The sequence below is a fragment of the Eutrema salsugineum genome, unplaced genomic scaffold, assembly GCF_000478725.1.
Source record: "Eutrema salsugineum unplaced genomic scaffold, Eutsalg1_0 scaffold_13, whole genome shotgun sequence".
Taxonomy (NCBI): domain Eukaryota; kingdom Viridiplantae; phylum Streptophyta; class Magnoliopsida; order Brassicales; family Brassicaceae; genus Eutrema; species Eutrema salsugineum.
In genome coordinates, this window is record NW_006256885.1 from 4,165,157 (window position 1) to 4,190,566 (window position 25,410).

General features: G+C 38.9%; 9 protein-coding genes across 15 annotated transcripts; 4 read left to right on the forward strand and 5 right to left on the reverse strand.

Annotated features, from left to right (window-relative positions):
• The first annotated feature begins 1,357 nt into the window (after positions 1-1,357).
• On the forward strand, positions 1,358-5,140 carry LOC18023228 (WD repeat-containing protein 44). The gene is made up of 7 exons (XM_006406902.2): positions 1,358-3,235; positions 3,329-3,419; positions 3,527-3,684; positions 3,778-3,829; positions 3,930-4,012; positions 4,117-4,210; positions 4,310-5,140. Exons 1-7 carry the CDS (start codon positions 1,658-1,660, stop codon positions 4,918-4,920), a joined length of 2,667 nt encoding a protein of 888 aa, XP_006406965.1. The 5' UTR covers positions 1,358-1,657; the 3' UTR covers positions 4,921-5,140.
• A 160-nt stretch (positions 5,141-5,300) lies between these two features.
• Positions 5,301-7,056, forward strand: LOC18023229 (ribosome biogenesis protein BRX1 homolog 1). The gene is made up of 7 exons (XM_006406903.2): positions 5,301-5,701; positions 5,817-5,895; positions 6,019-6,143; positions 6,228-6,329; positions 6,441-6,509; positions 6,590-6,688; positions 6,805-7,056. The coding sequence occupies exons 1-7, from the start codon at positions 5,354-5,356 to the stop codon at positions 6,937-6,939; spliced, it is 957 nt and encodes a 318-aa protein (XP_006406966.1). The 5' UTR covers positions 5,301-5,353; the 3' UTR covers positions 6,940-7,056.
• Positions 7,057-7,307: 251 nt separating this feature from the next.
• Positions 7,308-8,454, reverse strand: LOC18023230 (stem-specific protein TSJT1). Its single transcript, XM_006406904.2, has 3 exons — positions 7,930-8,454; positions 7,722-7,842; positions 7,308-7,626 (listed from the first exon to the last, which is right to left on the reverse strand). Exons 1-3 carry the CDS (start codon positions 8,377-8,379, stop codon positions 7,448-7,450), a joined length of 750 nt encoding a protein of 249 aa, XP_006406967.1. The 5' UTR covers positions 8,380-8,454; the 3' UTR covers positions 7,308-7,447.
• Positions 8,455-9,183: 729 nt separating this feature from the next.
• LOC18023231 (ultraviolet-B receptor UVR8) lies at positions 9,184-12,161 on the reverse strand. Of its 2 annotated transcripts, none has more exons than XM_006406905.2 (7): positions 11,915-12,161; positions 11,064-11,740; positions 10,641-10,850; positions 10,436-10,546; positions 9,989-10,357; positions 9,773-9,880; positions 9,184-9,664 (listed from the first exon to the last, which is right to left on the reverse strand). In XM_006406905.2, exons 2-7 carry the CDS (start codon positions 11,400-11,402, stop codon positions 9,335-9,337), a joined length of 1,467 nt encoding a protein of 488 aa, XP_006406968.1. In that variant the 5' UTR covers positions 11,403-11,740; positions 11,915-12,161; the 3' UTR covers positions 9,184-9,334. The 2 variants fall into 2 exon arrangements, with proteins under 2 accessions (XP_006406968.1, XP_024015482.1); XM_024159714.1 differs by lacking the exon at positions 11,915-12,161 and adding an exon at positions 11,839-11,897.
• A 375-nt stretch (positions 12,162-12,536) lies between these two features.
• On the forward strand, positions 12,537-13,947 carry LOC18023232. The gene is made up of 5 exons (XM_006406907.2): positions 12,537-12,671; positions 12,896-13,042; positions 13,143-13,193; positions 13,283-13,334; positions 13,491-13,947. Exons 2-5 carry the CDS (start codon positions 12,923-12,925, stop codon positions 13,661-13,663), a joined length of 396 nt encoding a protein of 131 aa, XP_006406970.1. The 5' UTR covers positions 12,537-12,671; positions 12,896-12,922; the 3' UTR covers positions 13,664-13,947.
• LOC18023234 (plant intracellular Ras-group-related LRR protein 6) lies at positions 13,657-18,003 on the reverse strand. 2 transcript variants are annotated; one of them, XM_024159463.1, is made up of 21 exons: positions 17,854-18,003; positions 17,424-17,480; positions 17,198-17,334; positions 17,025-17,111; positions 16,836-16,911; positions 16,675-16,749; positions 16,420-16,489; positions 16,240-16,317; positions 16,070-16,130; positions 15,888-15,966; positions 15,674-15,764; positions 15,532-15,592; positions 15,362-15,429; positions 15,220-15,290; positions 14,984-15,121; positions 14,777-14,881; positions 14,549-14,679; positions 14,377-14,473; positions 14,170-14,244; positions 14,036-14,091; positions 13,657-13,932 (listed from the first exon to the last, which is right to left on the reverse strand). In XM_024159463.1, the coding sequence occupies exons 2-21, from the start codon at positions 17,454-17,456 to the stop codon at positions 13,857-13,859; spliced, it is 1,665 nt and encodes a 554-aa protein (XP_024015231.1). In that variant the 5' UTR covers positions 17,457-17,480; positions 17,854-18,003; the 3' UTR covers positions 13,657-13,856. The 2 variants fall into 2 exon arrangements, with proteins under 2 accessions (XP_024015231.1, XP_006406969.1); XM_006406906.2 differs by having other exon boundaries at positions 17,417-17,480; positions 17,854-18,002.
• Positions 18,004-18,837: 834 nt separating this feature from the next.
• LOC18023233 (aspartate, glycine, lysine and serine-rich protein) lies at positions 18,838-20,140 on the reverse strand. The gene has a single exon (XM_006406909.2). The coding sequence runs from the start codon at positions 20,080-20,082 to the stop codon at positions 18,922-18,924; it is 1,161 nt and encodes a 386-aa protein (XP_006406972.1). The 5' UTR covers positions 20,083-20,140; the 3' UTR covers positions 18,838-18,921.
• A 125-nt stretch (positions 20,141-20,265) lies between these two features.
• Positions 20,266-20,729, reverse strand: LOC18023235. The gene is made up of 2 exons (XM_024159082.1): positions 20,652-20,729; positions 20,266-20,564 (listed from the first exon to the last, which is right to left on the reverse strand). Exons 1-2 carry the CDS (start codon positions 20,725-20,727, stop codon positions 20,461-20,463), a joined length of 180 nt encoding a protein of 59 aa, XP_024014850.1. The 5' UTR covers positions 20,728-20,729; the 3' UTR covers positions 20,266-20,460.
• A 777-nt stretch (positions 20,730-21,506) lies between these two features.
• Positions 21,507-25,406, forward strand: LOC18023236 (putative nuclear RNA export factor SDE5). Of its 5 annotated transcripts, none has more exons than XR_002900763.1 (12): positions 21,507-21,716; positions 22,421-22,963; positions 23,044-23,097; positions 23,569-23,637; positions 23,747-23,820; positions 23,915-24,156; positions 24,251-24,333; positions 24,444-24,500; positions 24,594-24,665; positions 24,765-24,886; positions 24,974-25,035; positions 25,116-25,406. XR_002900763.1 is itself a non-coding variant. In XM_006406911.2 (12 exons), exons 2-12 carry the CDS (start codon positions 22,430-22,432, stop codon positions 25,239-25,241), a joined length of 1,482 nt encoding a protein of 493 aa, XP_006406974.1. In that variant the 5' UTR covers positions 21,507-21,716; positions 22,421-22,429; the 3' UTR covers positions 25,242-25,373. The 5 variants fall into 5 exon arrangements, 4 of the variants coding, with proteins under 4 accessions (XP_006406974.1, XP_024015115.1, XP_024015117.1 ...); XM_006406911.2 differs by having other exon boundaries at positions 22,421-22,982; positions 23,072-23,097; positions 24,594-24,661; positions 25,116-25,373; XM_024159347.1 differs by having other exon boundaries at positions 24,594-24,661; positions 25,116-25,373.
• The last annotated feature ends 4 nt before the right edge of the window (positions 25,407-25,410 follow it).

Sequence of the window (25,410 nt, forward strand, 5' to 3'; positions counted from 1 at the left end):
GATATCATTAGTTGTCAAATGTTTTCTTGTTTTTTGTTGTTAACGTTTGCGAAATGTTTAATCTCTTGATTAGCATACATAATCAGTAGAAACAAAAATGGTCCTGGAGAGAGAGAGAGAGAGGGAACGGAGTGTAAATAACGGTGGGACGGGAAAAGTAGAGTAGGGAAGGGGCATGTGTTACTGATTAGTTGTCCTCTTCTCTCTGCATTTACTATTTGTGGGCCTGTAAGGCCCATTTCTCCTCACTCCCTATTGTTTCCACCTTTTTTGTTTATGTTTTTTTTTTATTTATTTTAACTTTTAATTTTATTTTCCATCTTATGAAACGATATAAAACCTCGTATAATCACAAAGATTGAGCCTTGAGCGTTACCTATGGTTCTTATTCCATTTTTTGTTGGGGTGGGCCTTTGAAGCGAAAGATATATAGATTGCGTTAATCATGATCTTCGTGAACTTTATGCGATTTGATATTTTGGATGGATAAATCGGTTAATTGATGGTTTAGTTTCGCGATATGATACTCACTTTTTGAGTTTTTGTTAGAGTTTTCTACTGTTTATTTTACCACACCGATGTACTTAATATTTAAGGAATTCCAAAGTAACAGTATTAATGCTATTGCTAGATGAACCTTTTAATCGTGGCAAAATTTAATTTCATATATACATATATATTCAAAACGAAGTTACTAAACCAACTGTATTTCAAATAATACCTTTTTGGAAATGCTTTTGACTTAAATTTGTTTTCACGAACTATCACTAAAAATTATAGTTTGTGATTTAAATCAATTTAAATGTATTTATTCATTATCTGTTGATTAATTATATATGTTTACTGTAAGAAAATAATTTGATTGCGTTTAAAATTTTAAATCCACACACACACATATATATATATATATAAAAGAATAAGTATCTCTACAACAAAAAGGAAAAGAAAAGAGTATCTGACTTGGAAAACCAACAAATTTTGTGTCGGTATTTATGAGAAATATTTTTGTAATAACACTTGCCGGAATGTATATATAAAAATAGTAATAAAATACATTATATCAAAGTGTAATAAATTGTTGATCAAGGAAAATAAATAAACTTGAACAATGGCACTGTGGCAGTATGCTACACGGCCTTCTTTTAATATATAGAAGCTCTATCAATTTATTATGGTATCTAAGCAAGCATATGGCAAATAGCCAAATACACATATTTACATAGTCAAATTTATCATAGTAAAATCATATTATTGTCAATGGAGGAGTATTATTGATATCGAAGATCTAATTTCTGGCTGAATACATAGTGCTGCAAAGAGGCAACGAAATTAAACTAGAGAGCAGAGAGAAAAAAAAAACAGAAAAACAAAAAAGTTCGTTCTCTCTCTCTCTCTCGACTCTCTCTAGTCTCTCTCGAGACTCTCTCTCTCTCCATTGATTTCTTCTACACACAGACAATTCCGAACCCCCAACTCATATCTCTCTCTATTTGCCTTTCATCGGATCTGACTTTCTCCCGAAAATCCACAATCTGATTTTTCGAATTCTGCAAAACCCGCACAATCCCCAAATCCAGCGACAAAATATTGCTTCTGTTTGATCAAATCACACATTTATTCCGATGGGAATGGCTTCGCTGGCCACAACGAAGTGACCATGAGCAACCAAAACGAGGAAGAGGACGAGGAGAGCGAGTGCTTCTACGAGTCTCTTGATCGCTTAGCCTCTTCCTCTTCTTGCTCTTGCTCCGCTTCAAACTCCGATTACGATTCCGACCTCGCCAATTCGGAATCTTCTCCCCGGATCTCCTCGGAAGAACCCAACGGTACTCGCCGCCGCCGATACCCATTCCCCGTCCCACGGTTTCCAATGGGTTCCTCAAGGTTCGACGTTTGGATCTCCGAACCCGCTTCTGTCTCTGAGAGGCGCTCGAGGCTTTTAAGCGAAATGGGTCTCAGCCGCGAACCTCTTCACTCCCGGTTAAAACCCGTTTCCGATTCCGGCTCGAATGGAGCATCCGACATTTCCCGATCGATCTCGTGTAATCAATTGGTCCGGCGAGATCACGGGGAGTCTGTCGGCGGCAGTGCTACCTGCGTCACGAGATCGAAATCCGAAATTTCCACTAGCCAATGTGGAGATCGTGACCGTCGATGTCCTCCGCCGGGTAATTCTTGCTCTTTTTCTGACTCTAAACTTTCACATTCCGAGATCAGTAAAACCAGCCCGCCATTTGTAAATTGCAATTTCTCGCACAAGGGTGATCTTAATCACGGATCAGTTAGAGCTGATTCGTCAATGGTTTGTGAGAATTCGAGTGATTCCTCGCGCTTAAATGGAAATTCTGAATGCGTATTGAGAAACCCTAGCGAGTGTGTAGTTAATGAGGAAGTGGAAGTGTGTACTATAAAGAATCTCGATAATGGGAAAGAGTTTGTGGTGAATGAGATTCAAGAAGACGGTACATGGAAAAAGGTAAAGGAAGTTGGAACTGACACACAGATGACGATGGAGGAGTTTGAGATGTGTGTGGGACATTCTCCCATTGTTCTGGAGCTTATGAGAAGACAAAACGTCGAGGATTCCGATAAGGCCTCTACGAGATCTAAGGAAAACGAAGACTGTGGTGGTAACAATAACAAGTCTAAGAAGAAAGGAAGCTGGTTTAAGAGCATAAAGAGTGTTGCAAGTAGCATGACTGGTCATAGCAAAGAGAGACGAAGCAGCGATGATAAAGATACATCATCAGAGAGAGGTGGTCGGAGGTCGAGCTCTGCTACAGATGATTCTCAGGAGTCTTCTTTTCACGGCCCGGAAAGAGTTAGGGTTAGACAGTATGGCAAGTCCTCTAAAGAACTCACGGCATTGTACAAGACGCAGGAGATTCAAGCGCATAACGGTTCTATTTGGAGCATTAAGTTTAGTTTGGATGGTAAATATCTTGCTAGTGCTGGTGAGGATTGCGTCATTCATATCTGGCAAGTCGTCGAAGCTGAAAAGAAAGGAGAGTTATTACTGGATAGACCGGAACTGTTGCTTATGGCTAATAATGGGTCTCCGGAACCAACTACTATGTCACCAAGGAGAAGAGGGAGAACTTCTATAAGTAGAAAGTCATTGAGTTTAGACAACATATATGTTCCAGATTCTGTTTTCGGGCTCTCGGACAAACCCTTCTGTTCCTTTCAGGGACATTTGGATGATGTGCTTGACCTTGCTTGGTCCAAGTCTCAGGTTAGTCCAGTCACTTTATTTGTTGATTCTGTTTAGAATAAACTGGTTGGTTGAAAAGATTTTATGAGTAAATCAGCTTTCTACATTCCCCAGCATTTGCTTTCTTCATCAATGGATAAAACAGTTCGTCTGTGGCACTTGTCCAGCCAGACTTGCTTGAAAGTATTTTCCCACAGTGATTACGGTTAGTAGATTCTGCTCCAGTCCAGCTGCTATCAATTTTTCTTTTTCTTAGTAGTGCTTTTAAAACTAACAACTTGCTTGTTTGATCTGATCTATTGATTGGAACAGTGACTTGCATTCAGTTTAATCCGGTTGATGATAGATACTTCATCAGCGGTTCATTAGATGCAAAAGTTCGTGTTTGGAGCATTCCAGATCGCCAAGTAGTTGACTGGTATGATCTTCATGAGATGGTCACCTCTGCTTGCTACACTCCAGACGGTCAGGTAAACTAAATCTGCCAAGTTATTATTTGACGTGAGGATGTTTTTGCATCTCATGAAGACTCTTTTAATAAAAGTTTTCCTAACTTTCTAAAGGGTGCGTTGGTTGGTTCATACAAAGGTAGTTGTCGCCTGTACAGTGCATCAGGTAATTATGAAGTTCGTAATGGGATTTTGTTTCGGAAATTTTCGGCTGTTTGCTATGCGCGTTAACCATTATTAACTGATGTTTTTTTCTTCTTCTCAAGATAACAAGCTGCAACAGAAAAGCCAGATAAATCTACAGAACAAGAAGAAGAAAGCTCATCAAAAGAAGATAACTGGTTTCCAGGTAATGCGAGAATCGCTTATTCAGGAGCAAAATCCCATGAAACAAAAAGGCTTTGTTCTTGACGGTTCTAAACGTTGCTTGCTTTGTCTCATTTCATACCATAGTTTGTGCCTGGAAGCTCATCTGAAGTCCTTGTCACATCTTCTGATTCTCGGGTCCGTGTTGTCGATGGAACTGATCTAGTTAACAAACTTAAAGGTAAACAAACAAATCGGACGGCTTTGAAAGTTTCAAGCTTTGTCATCTGGTACTTCATTTGCGAGCCAAAGTATTGATATTTTTCCATTTATTCAACAGGGTTTCGGAATACGAGCAGCCAAATCTCTGCCTCAATCACAGCAGATGGGAAATACGTGGTTTCAGCGAGCGAGGATTCACATGTGTACGTATGGAAGTACGAATCTCCTGCTTCTCGAACAAGCAGGAGTAACAACAACAAGAACGTTAGTGTCACAAACTCGTACGAGCATTTCCATAGCCAAGACGTGTCTGCAGCCATCTCATGGCCCGGAATGGCCTCAACAGAGACTTTGGGAACGACCCAAAACAAAGCCGGGTTCAACGGAAACGCCAATAACTTGGACGAAATCTCGACAGCTAACCATCCACCTACACCGGTGGAGCAGCCGGGGACTCTGGATCGATTGAACAGTCCACGGAATGGGATCATTTCGAGCGCAACAAACGGATACTTTTTCGATAGAATGTCAGCGACTTGGCCTGAAGAGAAACTGTTGTTTGGAAGGAACAGAAGTGGGAATCGTATGAGTACTGATTTGTCTTCAATTGGAATTGGAATTGGGAACTCAGTGAATGTGTCGCCTTCTTGGGGAATGGTGATTGTCACTGCTGGTCTCAGGGGAGAGATTCGAGCGTTTCAGAACTTTGGTTTGCCCATTCGGTTTTGATAAAAATGTTGGTAAAGAAAATCGAGTGAGGTGTGTACCTTCTTTAGCGAGTTTTTTCGTTTTGATTTTTTTTATATATATATTCTTCTGTTACAGATTCATTTCCAAGAAAAGAGAAAGAAAAACTACACTGATCTTTAAAGTGTTTACATACACGAACAGATGTAAGATGTTTATTGATTGGGATATAGAAAGAGGAAAAAAAAAAGAGAGAAAAAATCTATATATCTCTCTGTATACACTTATATAATTTTGTAGCTAACCATAGGCCCATTAAAAGCTCGGCTCGTTTACGTTCCTTTGTATGATAATGAAACGCTGTCGTTTTATCCGTCAGACGAGTAAAACCCAGCTTGTCCCTTTAGGTTTGACTCTGAACTAAAACCCTAAACAGAATTTAGCGCTGTTTCTTCCATAGAAAACAAGAACAAAAATGGGGAAGAAGAGAAAGCACAGCGAGACTGAAGCGGCGGCACCGGTTAAGGACGACGATGCTCCGGAGAGACCTAAAAGGACTCTATTGGGTTGGAAAGACAAGGAGGAAGATGCTGAGAAATCCAAACCAACGTCTTCTTCCTCCCCTGGATTCAGGAATAAAGAGAAGGTTCTCGTTACTTGTTCCCGAAGGATCAGTTTCAGGTATCGGCATCTGATGTTGAATATGGTGTCACTTCTGCCTCACTGTAAGAAGGATAGTAAGGTGGAAGCTAAGAGCAGTAAAGGCGCGACTCTTAATGAGCTGGTTGAGCTTAAGGGCTCTTCTTCCTGCTTGTTTTTCGAGGTTCATATTCCAATCTCTTTTGGTACCTTAATTCCAGAATTAATTGATATAATCTATTGTCTGATCTTCCTAAGAGAATAAAAATTGGTATGCGTTTATCTGTTTTCGTCTTTAGTGTAGAAAGCATAAAGATCTTTACTTGTGGATGGTCAAGTCCCCTGGTGGACCTTCTGTTAAGTTCTTGGTTAACGCTGGTAATTGTCTCCAGCTCCTCAAATTTGGTTTCAGATTTAGCTGGTTGGATCTAATCATTCATACTCTTAGCTTATTATTATTTTGTTCGCTTCTCATTTAATAATTTTCTATATGGTGTGAAGTTCACACTATGGAGGAGCTGAAACTCACTGGGAATCATCTGAAAGGGTCACGCCCTCTCTTGACATTCTCATCCAGTTTTGATAAAGATGTTCACTGGAAACTTTTGAAGGAGATGTTAACACAGGTCGATCCCTTATGGTCTTGGTTAGTTTGGTTTATATCTCGGACTTTTTGACATCCTAACTAGGTTTTCTCCTATGTCTTTCAGGTTTTTGGAATCCCCAAGGAACACAGGAAGTCTAAACCTTACCATGACCATGTGTTTGTTTTCTCCATTGTCGATGACCATATATGGTTCCGTAATTACCAGGTTGGTTTAACATCAGCATCTTAAAGATCAACTCCTCTCATGTCATTTCAAGTTTGAAAATTTTTTGGTTTACCTAGTGAAGGTCTGTTTATATATTTATTTTGATTGCAGATATCGGTACCTCATAACGAGTCAGACAAGATTGCAAGAGGTGGTCTGGATAAAATGACCCTTGTCGAGGTCTGATTATAACCATTTGCAACAAATATTTGTGGAATTGTGATTTGATTAGTGTTGATTGAAAGAAATTTTGATGACAGGTTGGTCCAAGGTTTTGTTTAAATCCGATTAAGATTTTTGGAGGCAGCTTTGGAGGTCCAACCCTTTACGAGAACCCATTCTACGTATCTCCAAACCAGGTACTGTGTTCTTCATAATTCTATCAGATAACACATTATTGCTGATGCACCTGTAAATCATATGAATTTTTGGTCTAAGTTTTCCGTTTTTTTTTCTTTCAAATTTTGTTCCTCAGATTCGTGCGTTGGAGAAAAGAAATAAAGCTGGGAAATTTGCTAAGAAAATCAAAGCAAAAACGAGGAGAAAGATGCATGAGCTTTCAAACCCATTGGAGCCTGATGAGTTTGCAGACATGTGGAAGGATGAATGATAAAATCCGATCAAGTTTTTGTTGTTGTTGTAGAACTTCCAAATTCACAGAATCAACACACTTTTGTCTTTACTGTTCTAGACTCTTTATCGTATCAATCAAAGATGAGATTTTTTTCTCTTGCAAATTAACGAGTTCAACGAGTAAAGAGTTTATCTATGCAAGGTTAGCAAAACAAGAAGCAAAAGTAATTTTCTTTCTTTATTAATCATGTAGCATCCAAAATTCAGAGTCAACAGATTGTTGTTCTGTACTCTGTTTTATTCTCTCCATCTTATGGTCAAAAGGTGATATTTTTTGTGTTCTTTTTACTCTTGCAAATCGACGAGTTCAACGAGTCAAGGGTTAATCTATGCAAGGTTAGCAACTAGAAACAAAAGCAATTTAGTATCTTTATTGATGTAACATCAGAGGCTATTTACATAAAGTAAGTACGTTGAACAAAACGCATCAAGACAAAGAAAGAGCTCAGAAGAATCTCGATTTAGTAGGAATTAACGCGAATTAGCTAGAGAGCCCAGTTAGCCTCACTTCCTCTTCTGGGGATCCCATTGATCTTAGAACAAGCATCGACTTTGAAATTAGCTCCACAGAGAACACCTTCACTGTCAATCCTCGGCATCGCCTTCATCTCGTTAGTAGGATGTTCAAAACTCTTAAGCCCCTTCTCACTGTGAAACATACACCCTGCAATCACAATCCATCAAAAACTTTCAGATTTCACATATTCTTTTGTTTATTCTCTCTCTGTCAAAATGTTGATTCTTTTATATTCTGCTTACCAGTGGGGAAAGGAGCAAACGATTTGGCACAGCCTTGCTTTATAATCTGAAGATCATCAGACATCACAACAGATCCGTCGCCGGAAATTCCCCAGTAAAGACTCTCTCCTCCATCAGAGCTCTGAAAAACATTCAATCAAAACTTTTAAAACTCTGTAAACCAAAAAAAAAACCATTTTTTAACAAAACGAGAAAATCATATTTTTACCAGAGCAGAGAAAACAGAGGAGCTTTGGGAATCGTAGACGACGAAGGCGAAGCTTCCGTCGAGACCTTTGAGGACTTGATCGGCCGGATAAGGACCACGGTCACGGAGTGTTCGATAAGCTTCGATCACAAACATTGCCTCGTTCGAGTTTTTCCCAGTTAGTCCGTACTGTCGATTCAACGTGCAGAGATTGTTTAATCTCCCGAGGAAGATACAGTAGATCCCGTCTAGTCCACAGAACAGCCTCTGGCGAAGAGAGCCGGCGGGGCTGGCGTAAGCCAAGACGGCGGAATCGGCGAAGTTCATGGAGAAAGCGGAGTCTCCGTGGCGAGAGAGGAAGTCGGAGAGTGTTTCTCCGGGAAGTTTTGGGGTTTTGCCGGAGAAATTAGACGCCGGACTGTTGAGCTCCTCCGGTGGGTGAGCAAATGCTTTCTGAAATATTGCCAACATTTTTGTTCGATTTTTTTTTTTTTTTTTTTTCTTGTAATAAGTTTGAGAATGTTGTTTTTGTTAATTTGGGATGAGAAAAAAAAGAAGTGATGGAAGAGAGTATTTATTTACGAATGTTACACGGGATGCTGACTGTGATTTTTTAGTTTTTAGATAAGACCGGTCTGACATGCCTGACGTGTTCTTATCCGTTTCTTTTTTTAAATGATTCTATTTTTTTATCTATGTTATCTTTTTCAAAACATCCTGTAAATATCGTGAAATCCAGCGGTTTTGTTATATAAATATCTTACTATATGTTTGTAATTTAATGATAAATCTTTGCAAATTGCAATGATGTGATGATATTTTAACGTGCCATGTGTTGAAAAGTATGGATTCTTTCTTTCTTTTTCTTTTTGTCAATGTTGATAAATAAGTAGTACTTTTATGTTTTTCTATTAATAGCATCTTTTGATATTTCTTTCAAACCTTGAGGATATGATGATGATACATTGTATTTCTTTTTTTTTTTTTTAATTACAAACAATTTAATTCCTACTGTAATGAACATACTGATTTTGGTAACTAGCGTTTAATGTGTTTTGTTATTAGGCAACTAGCATTATTTTTCAATTATCTCATTTCCTCTCAAATATTGTCACCTCGCCTATAACCAAATTGATAAGGATGAAAGAGGGAAAAAACCAATTAAAATTATTCTTTTTTTTTTTTTAACATAAGTAGACGATTTGTTTCGGATCAATCTAATTTACTGTGCGATTCCAATTTATTCTATCCTACTCCAATTTCATTGTTATAACGTTATCGAATCAAATGTATTATGTCGGTAATTAATGTTGTATACACGTGAATCAATTGATACACTCATGAATCTAAAAAAAAAAAAAAAATCAAACGGATACAACAAAATCATACAAAATACACTAGCAGCATATTGCTATACCATTGGAGGTCAACAAAGTCGGTTACGAGAACGGCCACAATGAAGAAAGATCTCGGTAGGTTCTAAGCAGCCACGGAGTGAGTCGTGACCAAGCTGAGCTCTTTCGTTATCTCCAAAACCGAAAATGCGACCACCTTGAGTAACCACAATGGTGTGATACAAACCGGTGCTAACTTGAGAGACCCGGTGTGGTTTCAGGCTCTCCAACACTCTTGGCTTCAGGACTTTGTCCGAAACTCCTCTGTCCGGGAACCCAAGGCTTCCAAATCCCATCCACCCAAATCCATACAATATTCCACCTTCGACTAATACAAAGGTTTTCCTCTTTCTTGCACACACCTGTGCTCAAGAACTCTTAGAACACGCATTCATATGGCTTACACGAAAGTCGTAAAGGTAATCATTTTCTCAAACATTGAGATGGAATACATGGGGGAAGAATCTGACCTGGACAGCGAGACAGTTCTTGAGACTGACCAAAACTTGAGGAGTGATCTTGTCGTTTTCGTCTCCATGGCCTAGAGCACCGCAGTAACCTTTACCCCATGTGTATACCTAAGCGGTTAAAGAACAATTAGAACAAGGATTCTTCTGATTCTCAAAACCAAATGCAGACAGAGAGAGAGAGAGAGAGAGAGGGAGACATGGAAACAAAGAGCTTACACGGCCATTGGAATCAAGTGCCACGGCGTGTTCATCGCCTGCAGAGACACGGAGTATATGAATACCTTTTCTTTTAAAAGCCTGAATAACACGCGGCTGGAGCTCGTCCTGTTGCTCTCCATGACCAAGACAGAAGTTAGAACCAGATCCAAACGAGTAAACCGAGCCATCCTGTGTCACAGCTAAAACATAGCTCGGTCCAGTTGCAATTTGCACCACAGGGCCAATGCTTTGAAGAAGTTCAACAGCTTTGGGTACTGGTCTATCCAAGGTATCGCCATGACCAAGCTGTCCGTGTGTGTTTGATCCACATGTAAACACACGCCCTTCCCTTGATAGAAACGCAGTGAAGTGCAGCCCAGCAGCCACCTGGTACAGAAGACGAGATTAGATAAATTCAGGTAAACATAACCGATTTGTCAAGATAAGGCTGGTATGAATTTTTACCTGCTTACAAGGAGTTCCTTTTAAAGCCTCAACAAGCTTAGGCCTAAATATAGGACGGCTAGTGTCTAAGTGACCACAGCAATGCGACGAATTATCCCCACATGTGAGAACCTGTGCCAGATTTTCAAACAGATAACTGAGTATGGCAAGCAAAAAATATACTCAATAAGATAAGTATTTTTGTATAGAAACAGAGGCTACCGACCTCTCCAGATTGCAATACGAAAGCAGAATGGTTCTGTGTGGCTGAGACTTGAGCCACTTGAGCAGAGAAAGGGAACCCTATAGGCGTAAATGCAACGCATTGAGTAGTTTCTGGGCCATGAGCAAGAACACCGGACAAACTTGAACCACAAGAGTAAACCTTTGAGTTGTTGATTAGCAACGTGTGATACCTTCCTGTTGTAATTTGCATCTGCAGAAAGAATGAAAGAAATGCATTTGTGACTTCTAAACTAAATCAATCCTGGAGTTCCCTATACCAAGAAATCGCCATAAAGTTCAGAGCTATGTATTCCTAATACTTCGACACCTTCATTATATTAGTTCCTCAACTTCACTGAGCTACCTAAGACTACTTAGTACTTGGTAAATGAAAAATTCACAGAGAAAAGAAATGAAATCATACATTGCCTGCAGAGGTTTCAACCATATCTGATGATTGCTCAACTGACTGCAAGAACCTCAAGAGCCGCTTCCAGTTTCCCTCACAATTCGCAAAGAGCTCTTTCTGTGTAGTCAAACCCATTCCCACATAGACAGGATGCACAGAGCAAAGCTGAGACGCTGCGTAATCAGCTAGTGATCTGAATTTCAAAGGGGAAAAACCATAGCTCCCTCCGAAAACCTTCGAGGTCAATTCCAGGCTGAGTAGATCAACCGCATTAAGCCGTCCAGAGGTCAACACCTCCAAGATCAAATGAGAAGGAAGATCCTCGAACGAAATCAACCAGTTTCTCTCAGCCATTTTCTTCCTTCCTGATTCTAAGAACAGAGTTTCAAACGACCTAATCGAACGTGAAAAGACGAGAGTTTTTGAGAGGGTGAAAGGAAGAAAGGTTCAAGCTTTTAGAATTTGCGAACGAGGAAGAACAAAAGGTCAGATTTTTAGACGAAATCTAGAGCAGTTGAAGTAGCGTATGAAGAAGACGTTCGATGGTAGAAAGAGATAGGAAATCGAATATGAAAACGGAGCTTTAGATGAGAATTTCGCAGCTGGTTTATTCGAAGATCGAAAACTAATCATGAGAAGGCTCAGATCGGAAGAATCAATCCACCGAACACACTAGTTTCTGGAAGATTTACCTGTTACACCCAAAAACAGAGAAATCCGCAATCAATCAACCAAACAAACCCAAATTATCATCTACCAACACGAAACGGAGAAAAATTCGATCGAATACCGATTATAGGGTTCAAAGCTAGTAATCGAAAGGAACAGAAGAAGAATTGAATGCGCGATAGCTAATAGATGATTACCTGGAAAGCAAAAGCTCTTGACTTTTTCGGTGCGGAAAAATCCACCGAAACTTCCCCACTAAACAAATGAAACCAAAAGTCTAAAAAGAGCTTTTATATGAAAGAAAAAAATAAAACAGTGAGAGACGTGTGAAGAGCAATAGAAAAATAGGGGGAAATCAATATCTTGCTTCTTAAGCTTCTTTTTGTGGCGATTCTTCCTCTCTGTCATTAGAGAGTTTTGCAGAATCTTTTGAAGCTGAGTCGTGTTGACTCTGTTTTTTTGCTTGGCTGTAGTGTATTTATCTATTTTTCTGCTCGACCCTGTCATTTTTATATTTTTTTAAATTTCAAAATAAGTTTATTTTATGGAGCACAATTAACACAAAAAGTAAAACATAATGTAGATTCACGACCTGTAAATTCACGGGATAAAAAGCTTTCGAAATGACATGTTTACGATTTCAAGCAGTGTCATCTTCAACTGGTTCCTTTGTTTTTGTAAATCTTTAAATAATTTTTAGGTTGTAAATTTACAAATTGTAATGGGCCTTTAGATAAAATAATGGGCTTTATTTGAGATGGGCCCAGATATGCTTCGTGCGCGTATATAGTATTCTTCACGTGTGAAGCGCAATTTTTCACGGAGTAATAGCGAAGAAGAAGCAGAACCAATTTGACGCAAAACTTCACGAATCCTCTTCTTCCTTCCGCCACTTCCTCTGATTCGAGCTTAATTGCCTCACTTTGAGTAATCGTAATTGCTCGACAGATTCAAGTGAGCCATTCTCGACATAAGTTTATGTTTGTTTTGCAGTGTGAGATTTAATAAATTAAAATTTTATTAGAGCTAATCGTGATCAGAAAGTGAACGAAGAGAGAGAGAGCGTTAGAAAGTTTCAGGATTTATAAAGTTGCTAGTTTTTGTTTCAGTTCCTTCCTGTCCATATGTATGTTAGGGTTCTTCTCCCCGGAAATTTTTTTTTTTTTTGGTTTTATCAGATTGAGTCAGGAGAGAGAGAGAGAGAGATGATGAATGATGAATCAGTGAAGCAGATCACTAAAGCAGAGGCCGAATATGTTCTGATGGATCTTGGCGATGTTGCGAGGCACATTGACATTCCATCAAACGCTTCATATATTTTATCAGTTAACTCTCAGCTTTTTTTTCTTTCTTTTTCTTTTTGATCGGATGAAGCTTTTGTATAGGTTTTATGGTCTAAGTTTCGTTTTGTTTATTCTTTCTCAGGGAATGGATACTTTGAATCCGGTATTGACCATTGATGGGAAATTCAAGCTGGTAAGTCTAATTTGTAACTAAATTTACAAATTCAGTTACTCTCTGCTTAAAACATTCTTAATCGTTTGAGATTTGATCTCTTCATAAAGGTTGGAGAATATACAGAGACAATTGGTACATGCCTTGCTTTCTCTGAAAAGGGTGAGTTTCACTTTTACTCCTCCTTTGATGCCAAACTTCGAACATTATCTTATTGCTCCACCTTGTTGCCTCCAAAGAAACATTGTATTGAATATTTGATCACGTCTAGTCCCTTTCAATATCATTGCTCTGGTTTTTTCTTTTTTCTTTTTGCAGAAGTTTCAGTGGGTGAAAACCAGAAGCCGCAGAAGATTACCGAGACTGTTGGCAAACTCCACAAGATTCTTAAGTTTCGGTTAGCAGCATTCGATAACGAGGATGGAGAAACAAAGGCAACAAATTCACTCAAAGATTCTTCTGTTGAAGTCTTTGGAGACCAGAGTTTGTAGTCTATATGACACAAAGAACTGGTACTGGATTACACAGCAACAAAATCAAAATCTTTCACACAAAGGAGACAAGCAAGCACACTCGTTTTTCATCTCAAGAATAATTAAATCTCTTCCGGGATATATAATCTGGTGTTTACTTCAGACAAATGTTGCAAACATCAAAGATATGTTGATGTTAATGTTGTTGAATCTACTGATCTGGAAGTTTATCTTTCAGGTAGTTCAAGACTGCTTTTGTTCCTCTTTCTAGAATTGGCCTCCTGATGCTGTTTTAAGAATGTTTGGTAAAAAAAAAGTCAATCAGTCCGGAAAGTTATTCTGTTTATGAATGGTGAGTTTCTGTGTTTAATTGGAGAAAAATAAAAATACCTTCTTAATGGGTTCCCCTCAAGCCGTAAAACCTCAAGTGTTGGTTCAAGTAGACCCTAAAAAACAACACCAGGACTTGTTACCACACATTAATGCATCTCGACGTTTCAGTAAAAGAAAGGCAACAGACTTACCAGTTCTGGTGGAAGACTTGAAATGTTGTTGTTGGATAAGTCCAGATGTTTGAGTGAAGTCATGTTTTTGACATCCTGCTTAGTAAACACAGATATGTCAAAAACAGAGCCAATGCAATGATATTATAAGAAGACTTTGGTTATAATTAGCTGATTGATGCAGGTTCCATCATATTCAAACCACAGATTCAACATTCAGCAATATACCTTGGGAATCGATTGAAGTGAATTCTGGCTCAAGTCAAGGATAAGCAGATTAGCTAAGTTGAGGATATCTTCAGGGACTTCAGGCAGCTGGACTCGGCTGTCAAGTGAGGCATAATCTCAAACTAGAGAATGATAAGATGGGCAGTAAATAATACAAGGTATTATAACCAACCTCAAATAAAGCTCCTGTAATTGTGGCAAGTGGGAAAACTTGGGATGCTCTCTGATGCCCAAGGAAGCTGCATTACCACTTAGATCGAGAATCTGAAGCCCAGAGACTGCTTGAAACCCATCCACTGGGATCTTACGAGCAAATAAAAAAAAAGGTGATGGATTAGTCTTCTTGATGGAAGCTATAACCAACTCTTTAAATCTTCTTCTCTTCAAAACATCACCATACCTGCTTCAGAGGGTTATTATCCAACTTCAAGCACACAAGACCGGGAACTGAATTCAAGATTGCACTGGGCCACTCTTTAATCTTGTTCCTTGACAGAATTAGAGTCTGCAATATACAAATTTAAATCTTTAACAACCACGACATATTTGCAAACGCACATGTTTTATCTTCTTATATAGAAATAGTGTTTATGGAAAACCCATTTACCTGAAGGGAAACAGATGAAGAAAGTTGAGCAGGCAATTCCTCGATAGAGTTCTTCGAAAGATTAACTTTCGTGATTTCACCAGATTCCCAAACTTCTGAAGGGACAACACTCAAGTTGAGACCTTCCAAAGAAAGTTCCTGAGTTTTGTGCAATCAATTTTAGAGCATAAATTTCTGTTCTATTAAGAACATGGAACTTTTAATAGGATGGTGCTCAGATCTGTGATTTCACGTACCTTTGAAGATATGGACATACGAGCTGCTGAAGCGATCAAATTTTCCTTTGTCGGAGTGCTTGCACTAGTTTCTATAAATGGAAACTTTTTACAGTTAGCCATAACCACTTAGATGAGAGAGAAGGATTTTGGACCAAAATACCTTCACTATTAGAAAGGCGGCTCCTAAGATACTTCAATAGAGCAGCTGTAGGACCATTTACTAATGAGCTGAATAGCAAAAAGAGAAGAGAAATGTTTGCCTCTTAAAATAGCAATCAAACTAAGACCACGTAATAAAGAAACCAGACAGAGAGATAGAGTAAAAAATACCTTCTAAGGGTTCTCAAAGGATTGCCAACAAGCACAAGCTTTCTCAGGGTAGTCATGTTGCCTAGAAATGACGAAGATGACATGAAGCTTTATGCTAATAGCTAATTAGAACCAAGTTACTGTTTCCTAGTAATAGTAATACCTAGCTCAGGATGCAATCCTGTCAATGAATTATTTGAAAGATCAAGATACGAGAGCTTCAATTTACATCCCCCAACTGGAAATTCCTTGAGCTGAAAATTAGGAGAAAGCACACGGGTGTAGGCCATTAATTAGAACCAAGTGATTGTCACTAATAGGTTAAGAGAATATTGAACGTCAGTAAACAATATCCATCAACGAAATGTGCGCAATACCTGATTTGAACGAAGATCCAATGTTCCTAGACGTGATAAATCTCCAATCTCTGCTGGTAATGTTGATAGTGAGTTAATTCTGGAATAAGGTACACAAAGAAGAATGTCAGTAGTGAAAGTCTCTAACTAGATACCATGTAGGACCAAACAATCTTTTGGAATAAACAGTAGTAGAGAATGACCCCAAATAGAGTTCCGCAAGAGAGGAGCAACCGCCTATGGATGGTGGAATAGACGAGATTTCTGCAGGAATAGAATACAAATGCAATTAAGCAACTACATAGAAGGAATAAGATTGATATTACTGAAACAAAAGAACAGCACAGACATTATCATCTCAGTTTATACTTACTGTTCTGATGAAGGTCAAGGCGGATAAGACGCGAAAGGCTTCCGATGTTTTGTGGCAGACCACCCAACATATTCTTAGCTGCAGAGTTTAAATAGATTAATGTGTGTCCCAGAATCTTTCAATATGTAATAAACACACACACACACACACACAAACAAAAAAAAAACTGAATATCATTACATGCATTAAGTTCTGTAAGCATGGTCCATGAAGCGATATGCCTCTCAGAGAGAATTGTGAGCTTGTTTCCCTGCAAACAGGCATAAATTGCATCGGTAAATTATCTTTCTCTACCCAAACATAGCCTTGAAAACCATTTCCTTCTCTTTCTTCCAGACAGGCCATACTGCACTTGGAAGACAACGAAAGAGGAAAAAAGAAATGCTAAGTAGCCACTATAGTCTCGAGGAAGAAATCAACACCAATGTCTCATACCTCAACATCCAATTTAGATAATTTCGGACAGTTCGCCATGCCTTCGGGCAAGCTGGAAATTTGGTTATTTGAGGCCTGTGGATAACAATAAGCACAATCATTGCCATAGGAAATATCAGAGAGAAGTAAAAGAAATTGATCCAGAAGCAACATAGAACAACCTTCAAATCAGATAAGTCTACACATCTTTCGAGAGATTCTGGCAGTTCTTTAAGCCGATTGCTTGAGCAGTCGAGCCTGAAGCGATCACAAGGAGTTTAGACAATTATGCACTGTGGGGGTTTAATGAGTCAAATGCCTTAATCAAAGTCAAACCACAGAATTTTATGTCAGGATGGAGATTAACCTACTTGACAAGAGAAGTTGCTGAACCAATTTGCTCAGGAATTTCTGATATCGAGTTAAAGGACACATCCAACGACTTCATTGCAGTAAGCCTAGGAATGAGTTAAGAGAACAAACGTTTGAACATTATCAAGCTGAAGACAATGGAAGCTAGCAACAAAGATCCAGAAACACTCACTCCCCAATCGCAGCTGGAAGTCCAGACAATTTATTGTGACTGACATTTAGCACAACCAAACATGAAAGGTTCTTAAGATCTTCTCTTAAAACCTCGATGTCGTTATGCGCCAAAATCAACTTCTGCAAATCAACCGCCTGCAAGATGGGAAAATTTAAAACATTCAAGAAATTTGATCACAGAACAACAATGCATTAGAAATGGATTCGATCTTATCACCTCCCACCAGTTTTCTCCTTCGCCGGTCGTTTCCAGGCATTGATAAACCTCTGTAGGTACATCCCTGAGAATTTTCAACCCCAAATCAATAAACAGTGGTGGAAGCAAAAGACTTTGCAGCTCATATACAAAGGGATCTCGTGAGCACAAATCGATACAAAAATCTGTTTTTCTAAGCAAAATGATCAAAACCTTTTCAAAAGTGAGAAATTCACAAGCAAAAAAAAGAAAAATAAATCATCTACTGGAGATGCATCACATACACACGCCAAACCAACAACTTGACCGAGTCCCGATGAAAATATGATTTTCACATTCTAACAAATTTCGAAAACAAAAAAATAGAAAAACTTTCCAGATTCCACGGTGGCTTTCCACATTCAACGGCTTTCCAGATTCGGAAATCCAAAGCAAAAGGAAAACAAAATGGATCTTACCGGAGAGAGCGATTGGAAAGGTTGAGCGAACCGGATGTTCGAGCGGCCTTCAGAATCCGATCCATTAGCACACTCTCTCACTTAGTCATTCTTCTTGTTTTTCGTCTCCGTCGCTAATCTTTGTGATCGGAGAAGGAAATGTTGTGTTATTACAGTACCACTATCGTTTCGGAATTTTTAAAGAAACAAAATTCACTCCCTAATAATCTATTTTCATTTAATAATTCTTTTCTATTTTTTTTTTTTTAATTTGTGGGCCGGCAATAAAACCAGAGCGGCAATCAAAACAAAAGTTGTTTTCTGTATACGTTAATTTCTATAATGTAATATGTAGCATCTTAGAGTATGGTGAGGTGGTCTTAGCATCAACAAAAGTTGATCTCCAAGCCATCGACTACGTCATTCAATTCTGACAAAGTATGGTGAGGAAATGTCTGACGACTCTATTTTAGAGTGTTGTCAAAACAACTCAAGTAGCGAAAAATAGAAATAAGATATTAATGAAAAGCATATAATTTGTAGATTGTGTACGTAAGCGTATACCTATAACTCAAATTGCATGTCAAAGTGTATGTGTATTAAATAAAAAGCATAAAGAGTCCTTATTGTAATGGAATTCAATAGAGATTTGAGACGTTTTATAAAAAAGCCTGGACAAACCAAGACGTTTTATAATATGGAATTCAACATTCTCTATATTTTGGTAAACAATCTGAGATCATAATTCATACATATTATGATCGGAGATGGAAATGTTATTACAGCACCACTATCGTTTCAGAAAGTTTTCATCAGAATACAGCTTAGCTGGATTTGTGGGCTTGGCCTATTCAAACTCATTTGTCAAATATACACACATGGGAATGCAAAAACAGCACCAGTTGCCTAATTCTTTACTCAATCTTGTCTGCAGCAAATGAGCAGTATTTCTTAAGCAAATTTCCCTTATTAAAACTTTATTTAGGTAACCTTGGGTTATTCAACTTAATGTGAAGCTTTTTATCAAACCAAAATATATCTCATTATGAGTGAGTTATTAGATTTTGCGTTTCCATGGACACTGAAAGCTTAGATGTGCATCTCATTTGAAGTTGGTGCAAGTGCTTCGGTCATGGCTCCTTTGTCTGACATGTGCTTGTCTTGTCCTGAAGTGAAATGTGGACAATGGGGACAGCTTGGTGGTTGGTAAGTAGGTGGGTGGTAATATGGTGCGCTTGGAGTGCAGCCACCGGTTTGGCAGCCAGTACCATAGCCAGGAACCGTGACACCTGGAATCACAAAACCGGGAATCTGTGTGCCTGGAACCACTATGGGAGGGATTGTTGTGCCTGGGACAACTACACTGGGTCCACCACTTGAGCCACGTCCTATACCGATACCAATCCCTTCGCCTGAACCACTACCTTGTCCAATGCCTTCACCAAATCCGCTACCTGGAGCTCCCGTGACAGGACCGCAATTAGGTTGGCCAGACCCGGATCCTATCCCTTCTCCAATGCCAACACCTGAACCACCACCAGCGCCAATTCCTTCTCCAAAGCCACTGCCTCCACCGGAGCCAATTCCTTCTCCAAAGCCACTGCCTCCACTAGAGCCAACACCTTCTCCAAAGCCACTGCCTCCACTGCCATAACCAATGCCATAGCCAAAACCATTGCCACTTCCATATCCCCGACCTTCACCATAACCCATAGGCTTAACTGTGTGGTCAGGATCTTCTACTTCACTCGCCATGGTCGGCAGTTTATGCATAAGATCACCCGATATGGACTGCACTTTATGATCAGGCTTCTCTTTGTGATCAGGCTTGACTTTGTGATCAGGCTTTACTTTGTGAACAGGCTTTACTTTGTGATCAGGTTCTTCTGGTTCACTCCACAGAGATTGCAGTTTATGATCAGGCTTGACTTTGTGCTCAGGCTCTTCTGGTTCACTCGACATGGACTGCAGCTTCTGGCCAAGCTTGACTTTGTAATCAGGTTCTTCTGGTTCACTCCACATAGCTTGCAGTTTATGGTCAGACTTGACTTTGTGCTCAGGCTCTACATCGAACAACTCATGACTTTGCTGGCTCAAACTAACCATCCCAGGCTTCACTTGATGGTTTAGATCTAGCTTCCTTGGCTCCATCATAGGGATATCCTTAAGAATCCTGCGTGCGAAAGTTGAACTGAAGAAGCATAGTAAGAGGAGGAACCCAAAGCATTTACCTTGGTGTCCCTGACCCATTCTTTTTTTGTCTTGCTAGGAAATAAGTTTGATCCTGCTGTACATTTTCGAAAAAGAACCCCTCATGGTTTTATAGGAGGTGAGACTTATACCTAAAAGAACACACATCCCGTAAACGCAAAATGCCTCAGCTGAAAACACGCATGAGAAAATTGATTCACAAACATGGCATGACAGAGCAAAAGTTAAGAGGCTTTTTCGATAACACAAAATGTATGTTAAGCAACTTCAACTCTTCAAGTTTCGAAAACCGTTTTAGGAGATTATTTGCCAACAAGAAACTACATCAACACAATCTTTGGGAACAAGATGTTATCATATATAAAAGAAAAGAAGCTCAACTGATGACAACATCTGAGCTCTTGGGTCGGGGGAGATTCAGACACTATCACCATCACCTTGTGATTCTGCAGCTCTCAAACCTTCAGCCAAAGCACGTGCCCTGTTCTGAGTTTGTCTTTCTACGGCAACCATGTATAAACCTAAAACAATCATATGGTTAAAGAAGTTGTCTCTCAGAGAAAGAAAGCTCTTGAATTTGAAACTAATCCAATCTTTTAAGATCATACCGATCGCACTTCCAATTGCACAGCCCCATAGAATCCTCATTGACCATTTATCGCTGATTATTCCTCTCGACCCCATACTTTCTCTGCAATAACGCAAAATTCATGATTGCAAAACAGCAAAGGAACAGTTTTGAGCTGCGTCTGCGTTTAATGGGCAAACACTCGGGTCCTGAAAGATTCGGAAATTTTACAAACAACAACGCTATGCCTATATCTACACTCGTAAATGAAGAAATTAAGAGGAGGAACCAAATTCTTGGGATTGCTCGAAACGTAGATCCAGGAACTACTTAGATGAGTATTAGGAGAGTGAGCTTACCAGAAATTCGTCGGCGAACGCAGAAGACAAATAATGAGTGAAATTGACGGTGTGAGGAGGAAGAAGAAACGAGGACGGAAAATGAAACAAAAGGCTACTTTGTAATTACAAAACAAGGAGTGCTATTTTGATAAGACTACAACTATGGAGGATTACTAGTACACAAATAAATATAACATAAAGGACTGCATTACATATTTCTATCTCCTCAAAACTTTAGAAATCCTTTTTTTTTTTCCTTTTGATTTTTCTCAATAATAATATCGCACATGTAAATGATCTTTATGACTCAGATTGATTTTTTTTTTTTCAATTTGGCTCTTCGATTTTCAACTTCAACTTTTTCTAGTTTTTTTTAATCTTTGGTTTGAGCCGTTTGACGATGTTTTTTTTTTCTTTCGGGAGAAATTAAATGAACAAAAAATCGAGAAAAATACTGTATTAAATGTTTGTTAAGTTTCCAAAGAAATAAAAAAATTGTTTGGTAAATTGTGGAGTCTATAAAACCTTCACACTCATGCACCAAAGACATCTCCGTTCTTAACTGAGAAGTTTATCGTCGCCAGCAAATTCTCTCTTCTTCTTCTCCGGTGGATTTTACTAGCTTACCATCTTTCGAAAATCAATAGCAATTCCCCGATTCAGATTCTCGATTGGATAGCCCTCTCCTTTCTCTCCACCGTCTCCGGCGTCTTTTCGCCGCGGCTAAAACCTTCCCCCGACTACATCGATTTTCTGCGTTTTCGGTAAGACTACTCTTACATTTTACATCTTACATTGCCGATTACTGGGAAATGGATTTCTCTGCGGTCTCGAAGCGAGTTCCGATTGCTTTTCAATCTTCATATATCAAAGATTCTTTATTCTTTTCTTCTTCTTTACTTGTTTCGCTCAAGACTTCACATTTCTTTGCTTGGTTCTATGCGTTTCAATTTCGTCTATTTGCGCCGTTATTGTTGATAACGAGTTAGAATTGTGTCCTCAAATTCATCTCTTTTGTCACTGTGCCATTGATTTGCTTCACTTGTATTACATTGGAAGTGAAAAACAAAAACAAAGAGAGATAATTGATTGGCTTGCGTAGAGGTAAATGTGGTGTTCGCCATTTTAATTGCCTTCTCACGTCGGAGAAATTATGCCTGCCAGGTGTTTGTTCAATGCTCGTTTTGATTGTGTTTATACTGGATAGACAACATAGATTTTGAACCGAATCTATGTTGAAAATATTGTCTTTAATGGGGCACCATGTTCTGCTTCAGTTCCCAGTCAAAGACGGTTATTAGGAAGATGATGGAAGCTTGTTTCTTTGCGGCTTCAAATGCATTTCATTTTGGTTGTAGTGTAGGGAACATTTTGATTCCGCATTCTGCATTTGTAGCATCACTATCGATGTTTATATTGGACTGCTTCTATATTAACCGACGCCATTCGTTTTGCATTGTGAATTTAGAAGGAGAAAATGTCGATGATCGCAAGCTCGTCTTCGCACAGTGATCCAGATTCAAGAAGCTTGCAAGTGCTTCTTGACGCTTTTGGTTCTCGTTTTTCTCTTGATGACATAGCTGCTGCTTACTGCCAAGCAAGCCAGAATGTCGATGTGGCTGGTGAGATTCTCGTTGCGATGACAGAAAAGACGACTCAAAGTGACCAAGTCAAGACGAATGGAGCAGCCTCAGAACCAACGCATGTTCCCAAGGAAGTTCGACCACAAGAACATAACAAAGCCAAAGTATGGAGGTCGAAAAAAAATTCCGTCTCAGTTGGTACTGTTTCAAGTGTTATCGGTAAGGAGTATGCTAGAACCAGGCCTATATCAAATGCTCCCCGAGAAGCAACTAAACCGATGAAGATAGACTCGAAGGACATTCCAGAAACTGAGATATGGAGTGAAAAAATGCCAGAATGCAACAAGGCAAACATAAGCAGGGCTCCAACTGATGTTGAGGAATTTATTGTTAAGATGCTCGGAGAAGGCTTTGAAGCTAGCCCAGAGGTCATTCACCAGATTCTTGGTAAGCATTCTCCACTTTTTTCCCTTGCATATGCTTGACATCTTTTTTCTTCTTTAATAAGGTTTATCTGCTTTCCACCAATCTATCAGGCGTATGCGGATATGATGTGAAGAAGGTAAGCAAGTACCCTTAGCTCTGAATATAATAGTTATGTATTTTTTGTTTCTTTAATAACATCTCGCTTTTGGATATGCCTTCTTTGTCTTCTTTTTAAAAATATATAATATGTTTTACCTTTTCTTGGCCGAATTATATTATATTCTCCAACACCTTGAAGCTCATCAGGATGACCACCAGCCTAATCAATTTTTATTTCAGCTACTTTGGAAAATTATTTACAATTATACCCTTTAGCCACTTTGACACCTTTTTCTGTGACTTAATATTATTTGCTGACTAAAGTTCGAGATAAAGTTGACTTTTGATTCCACCCATCTCCTCTAATTTTGTTCACTTGATTGTAATTGGTATCTCTATAGTTCTTGGCATATGGCTCCTGTGAGAATTTCATAGATTGCTTGTATCTTTCTTCTTTTGCCATCCAATTTATATTCTTAATTAATTTATATTCTTAATTATATTGCAGAGTACGGAGAAACTGCTTGACTTGTCTGATACTAAGAAGTATGCTGATGTTGGAATTTCCAATGATGCTGTGAGCTTTTGTTATGACTTCAGTTTGGTCGTTGTTAATGTTATAGAATAACCTCTTCTTCTAAATCTGACTCGGGTTGGTTACTTTGTTTGTTGCCTTTTTCTTAAAGATGTCAAAAGTTGATCCTCAAAGACAGGGATCTACGTCCGGCAACCAAGTGGAACTGCAAAAGTTTTCTCAGAGGTACGCTTTTTCTAGTCAATCTTCGTACAAAATCCTTCTCCTGGCAATCTTTTCGATCCTTTTACTCTTCAAATTTCTCTCTGTGATGATGCAGTGATGGAGCAAGAACCTTAACAGGTTCACAGGAAGGAGGCAAGAACAATACTGGTCTCGAAAAGGAAGTTTTAGAAGCTTTGTTCTCAGGTTCGGAAAGATATGAGGAAATACCAAAAATAACTCGACGGTTTGGAGAAAGGAGAGCAAGAGTTCCTGGTCGTCCTGTTTTTAAACCTCCGGAAGACCCTTTCGAAGAGACAGTGGTTACTGTGAAAGTATCGTCACATACACCTAAAGAAGGTAACAGTGTCATAGTCTTACATGTACGTTTATTTGAGTTTGTTCTCGTATTTCTTAAAGTTATGCTGAAGTTTCTATGTTACTCCTTTGATAGATGAAGATGAAGAAGATGAATATAAGGCACATCGTAAAGCAGTACACGAGTATTTGCAGGAGATGAAAGAATATTACGGAGCTGTAAGTCTGTTTTTGAGATATTGAGGATTCATTTACCCGATACACCGTTATCTTTTTTATTATGGCTATGTGTGATGGTTGCATAACTAAAACCTCCTCCTCTTTGACAGGCTGTAGAAGCATTCTCCAAAGGGGAAACCGAGCGAGCACACAGACTCGTGGAGAAGGTACAATTTGGAAAGAAATTTTTGGTTGAAAGTGATCAATGTCTGTATTGTGTTCTATATAAATAACTATTTGATATCTTCCCCAATACATAGGGGCACGTTTTCAGACGAAAAGCTCGAGAAGCAGATGACATATCCATGGCAAAGGTGTTTGAAGTCAAGTCAGTTAATTCACAACCATTTCTGTTCAATCTTGTACTGTGTTTTTCTGCTATATACTCCATTGGCAAAAAGAGTTGAGAAAATTCAAAACCATGCTTATAGGAAAGACGATGATTTGACTTACAAGGAAGACGAGTTAGTGACAGTGAATGTGAACGAACACGAACCAAGGGAAGCTCTTCGTCTTCTCAAGCTCCAATTTAAGAACTTCTCCGGCATTCCATGTACGGGTTTAAATCCCTCTCTAAACCTTTTTTTTGTTCTAACGGAAATGAAGAATCTAATCTCTTTGTATTCTATTCATGATTTAGCTATCAAGTACCTCAGAGTCAAATTGGGTGACAACAAGGAAGATTCCAAATGCAAACGAAAGGTAACTATCTATACTCATCTAACTTCTTCTTCTTCTGTGAATAGAAACTTGAAATGCTTCGGTTTACTTTTTTTTCTTAGCATACTGCAATTGCAAAGCTGCTGGAGGGAGAATCCATTGCATGGTCTGAAGAAAATAATGGCCTCGTGATGATGATTCGAGTTGATGTTATTGACCCTAAGAAATTGAGTTTTGCCAAGAAATAAAAACACACCATTGGTTGAAACCCTTTTGCTTCATTCTATTGAAAAATTGACTGTACTGTTTGAAACAGTCTGATTCGGTATGTACCCAAACAAAGAGGCATGTTGGCAGAAATATAATTTTTGGTTTCGGAATCGAAGAATCATCAAGCCATCTGACATTACAATATGC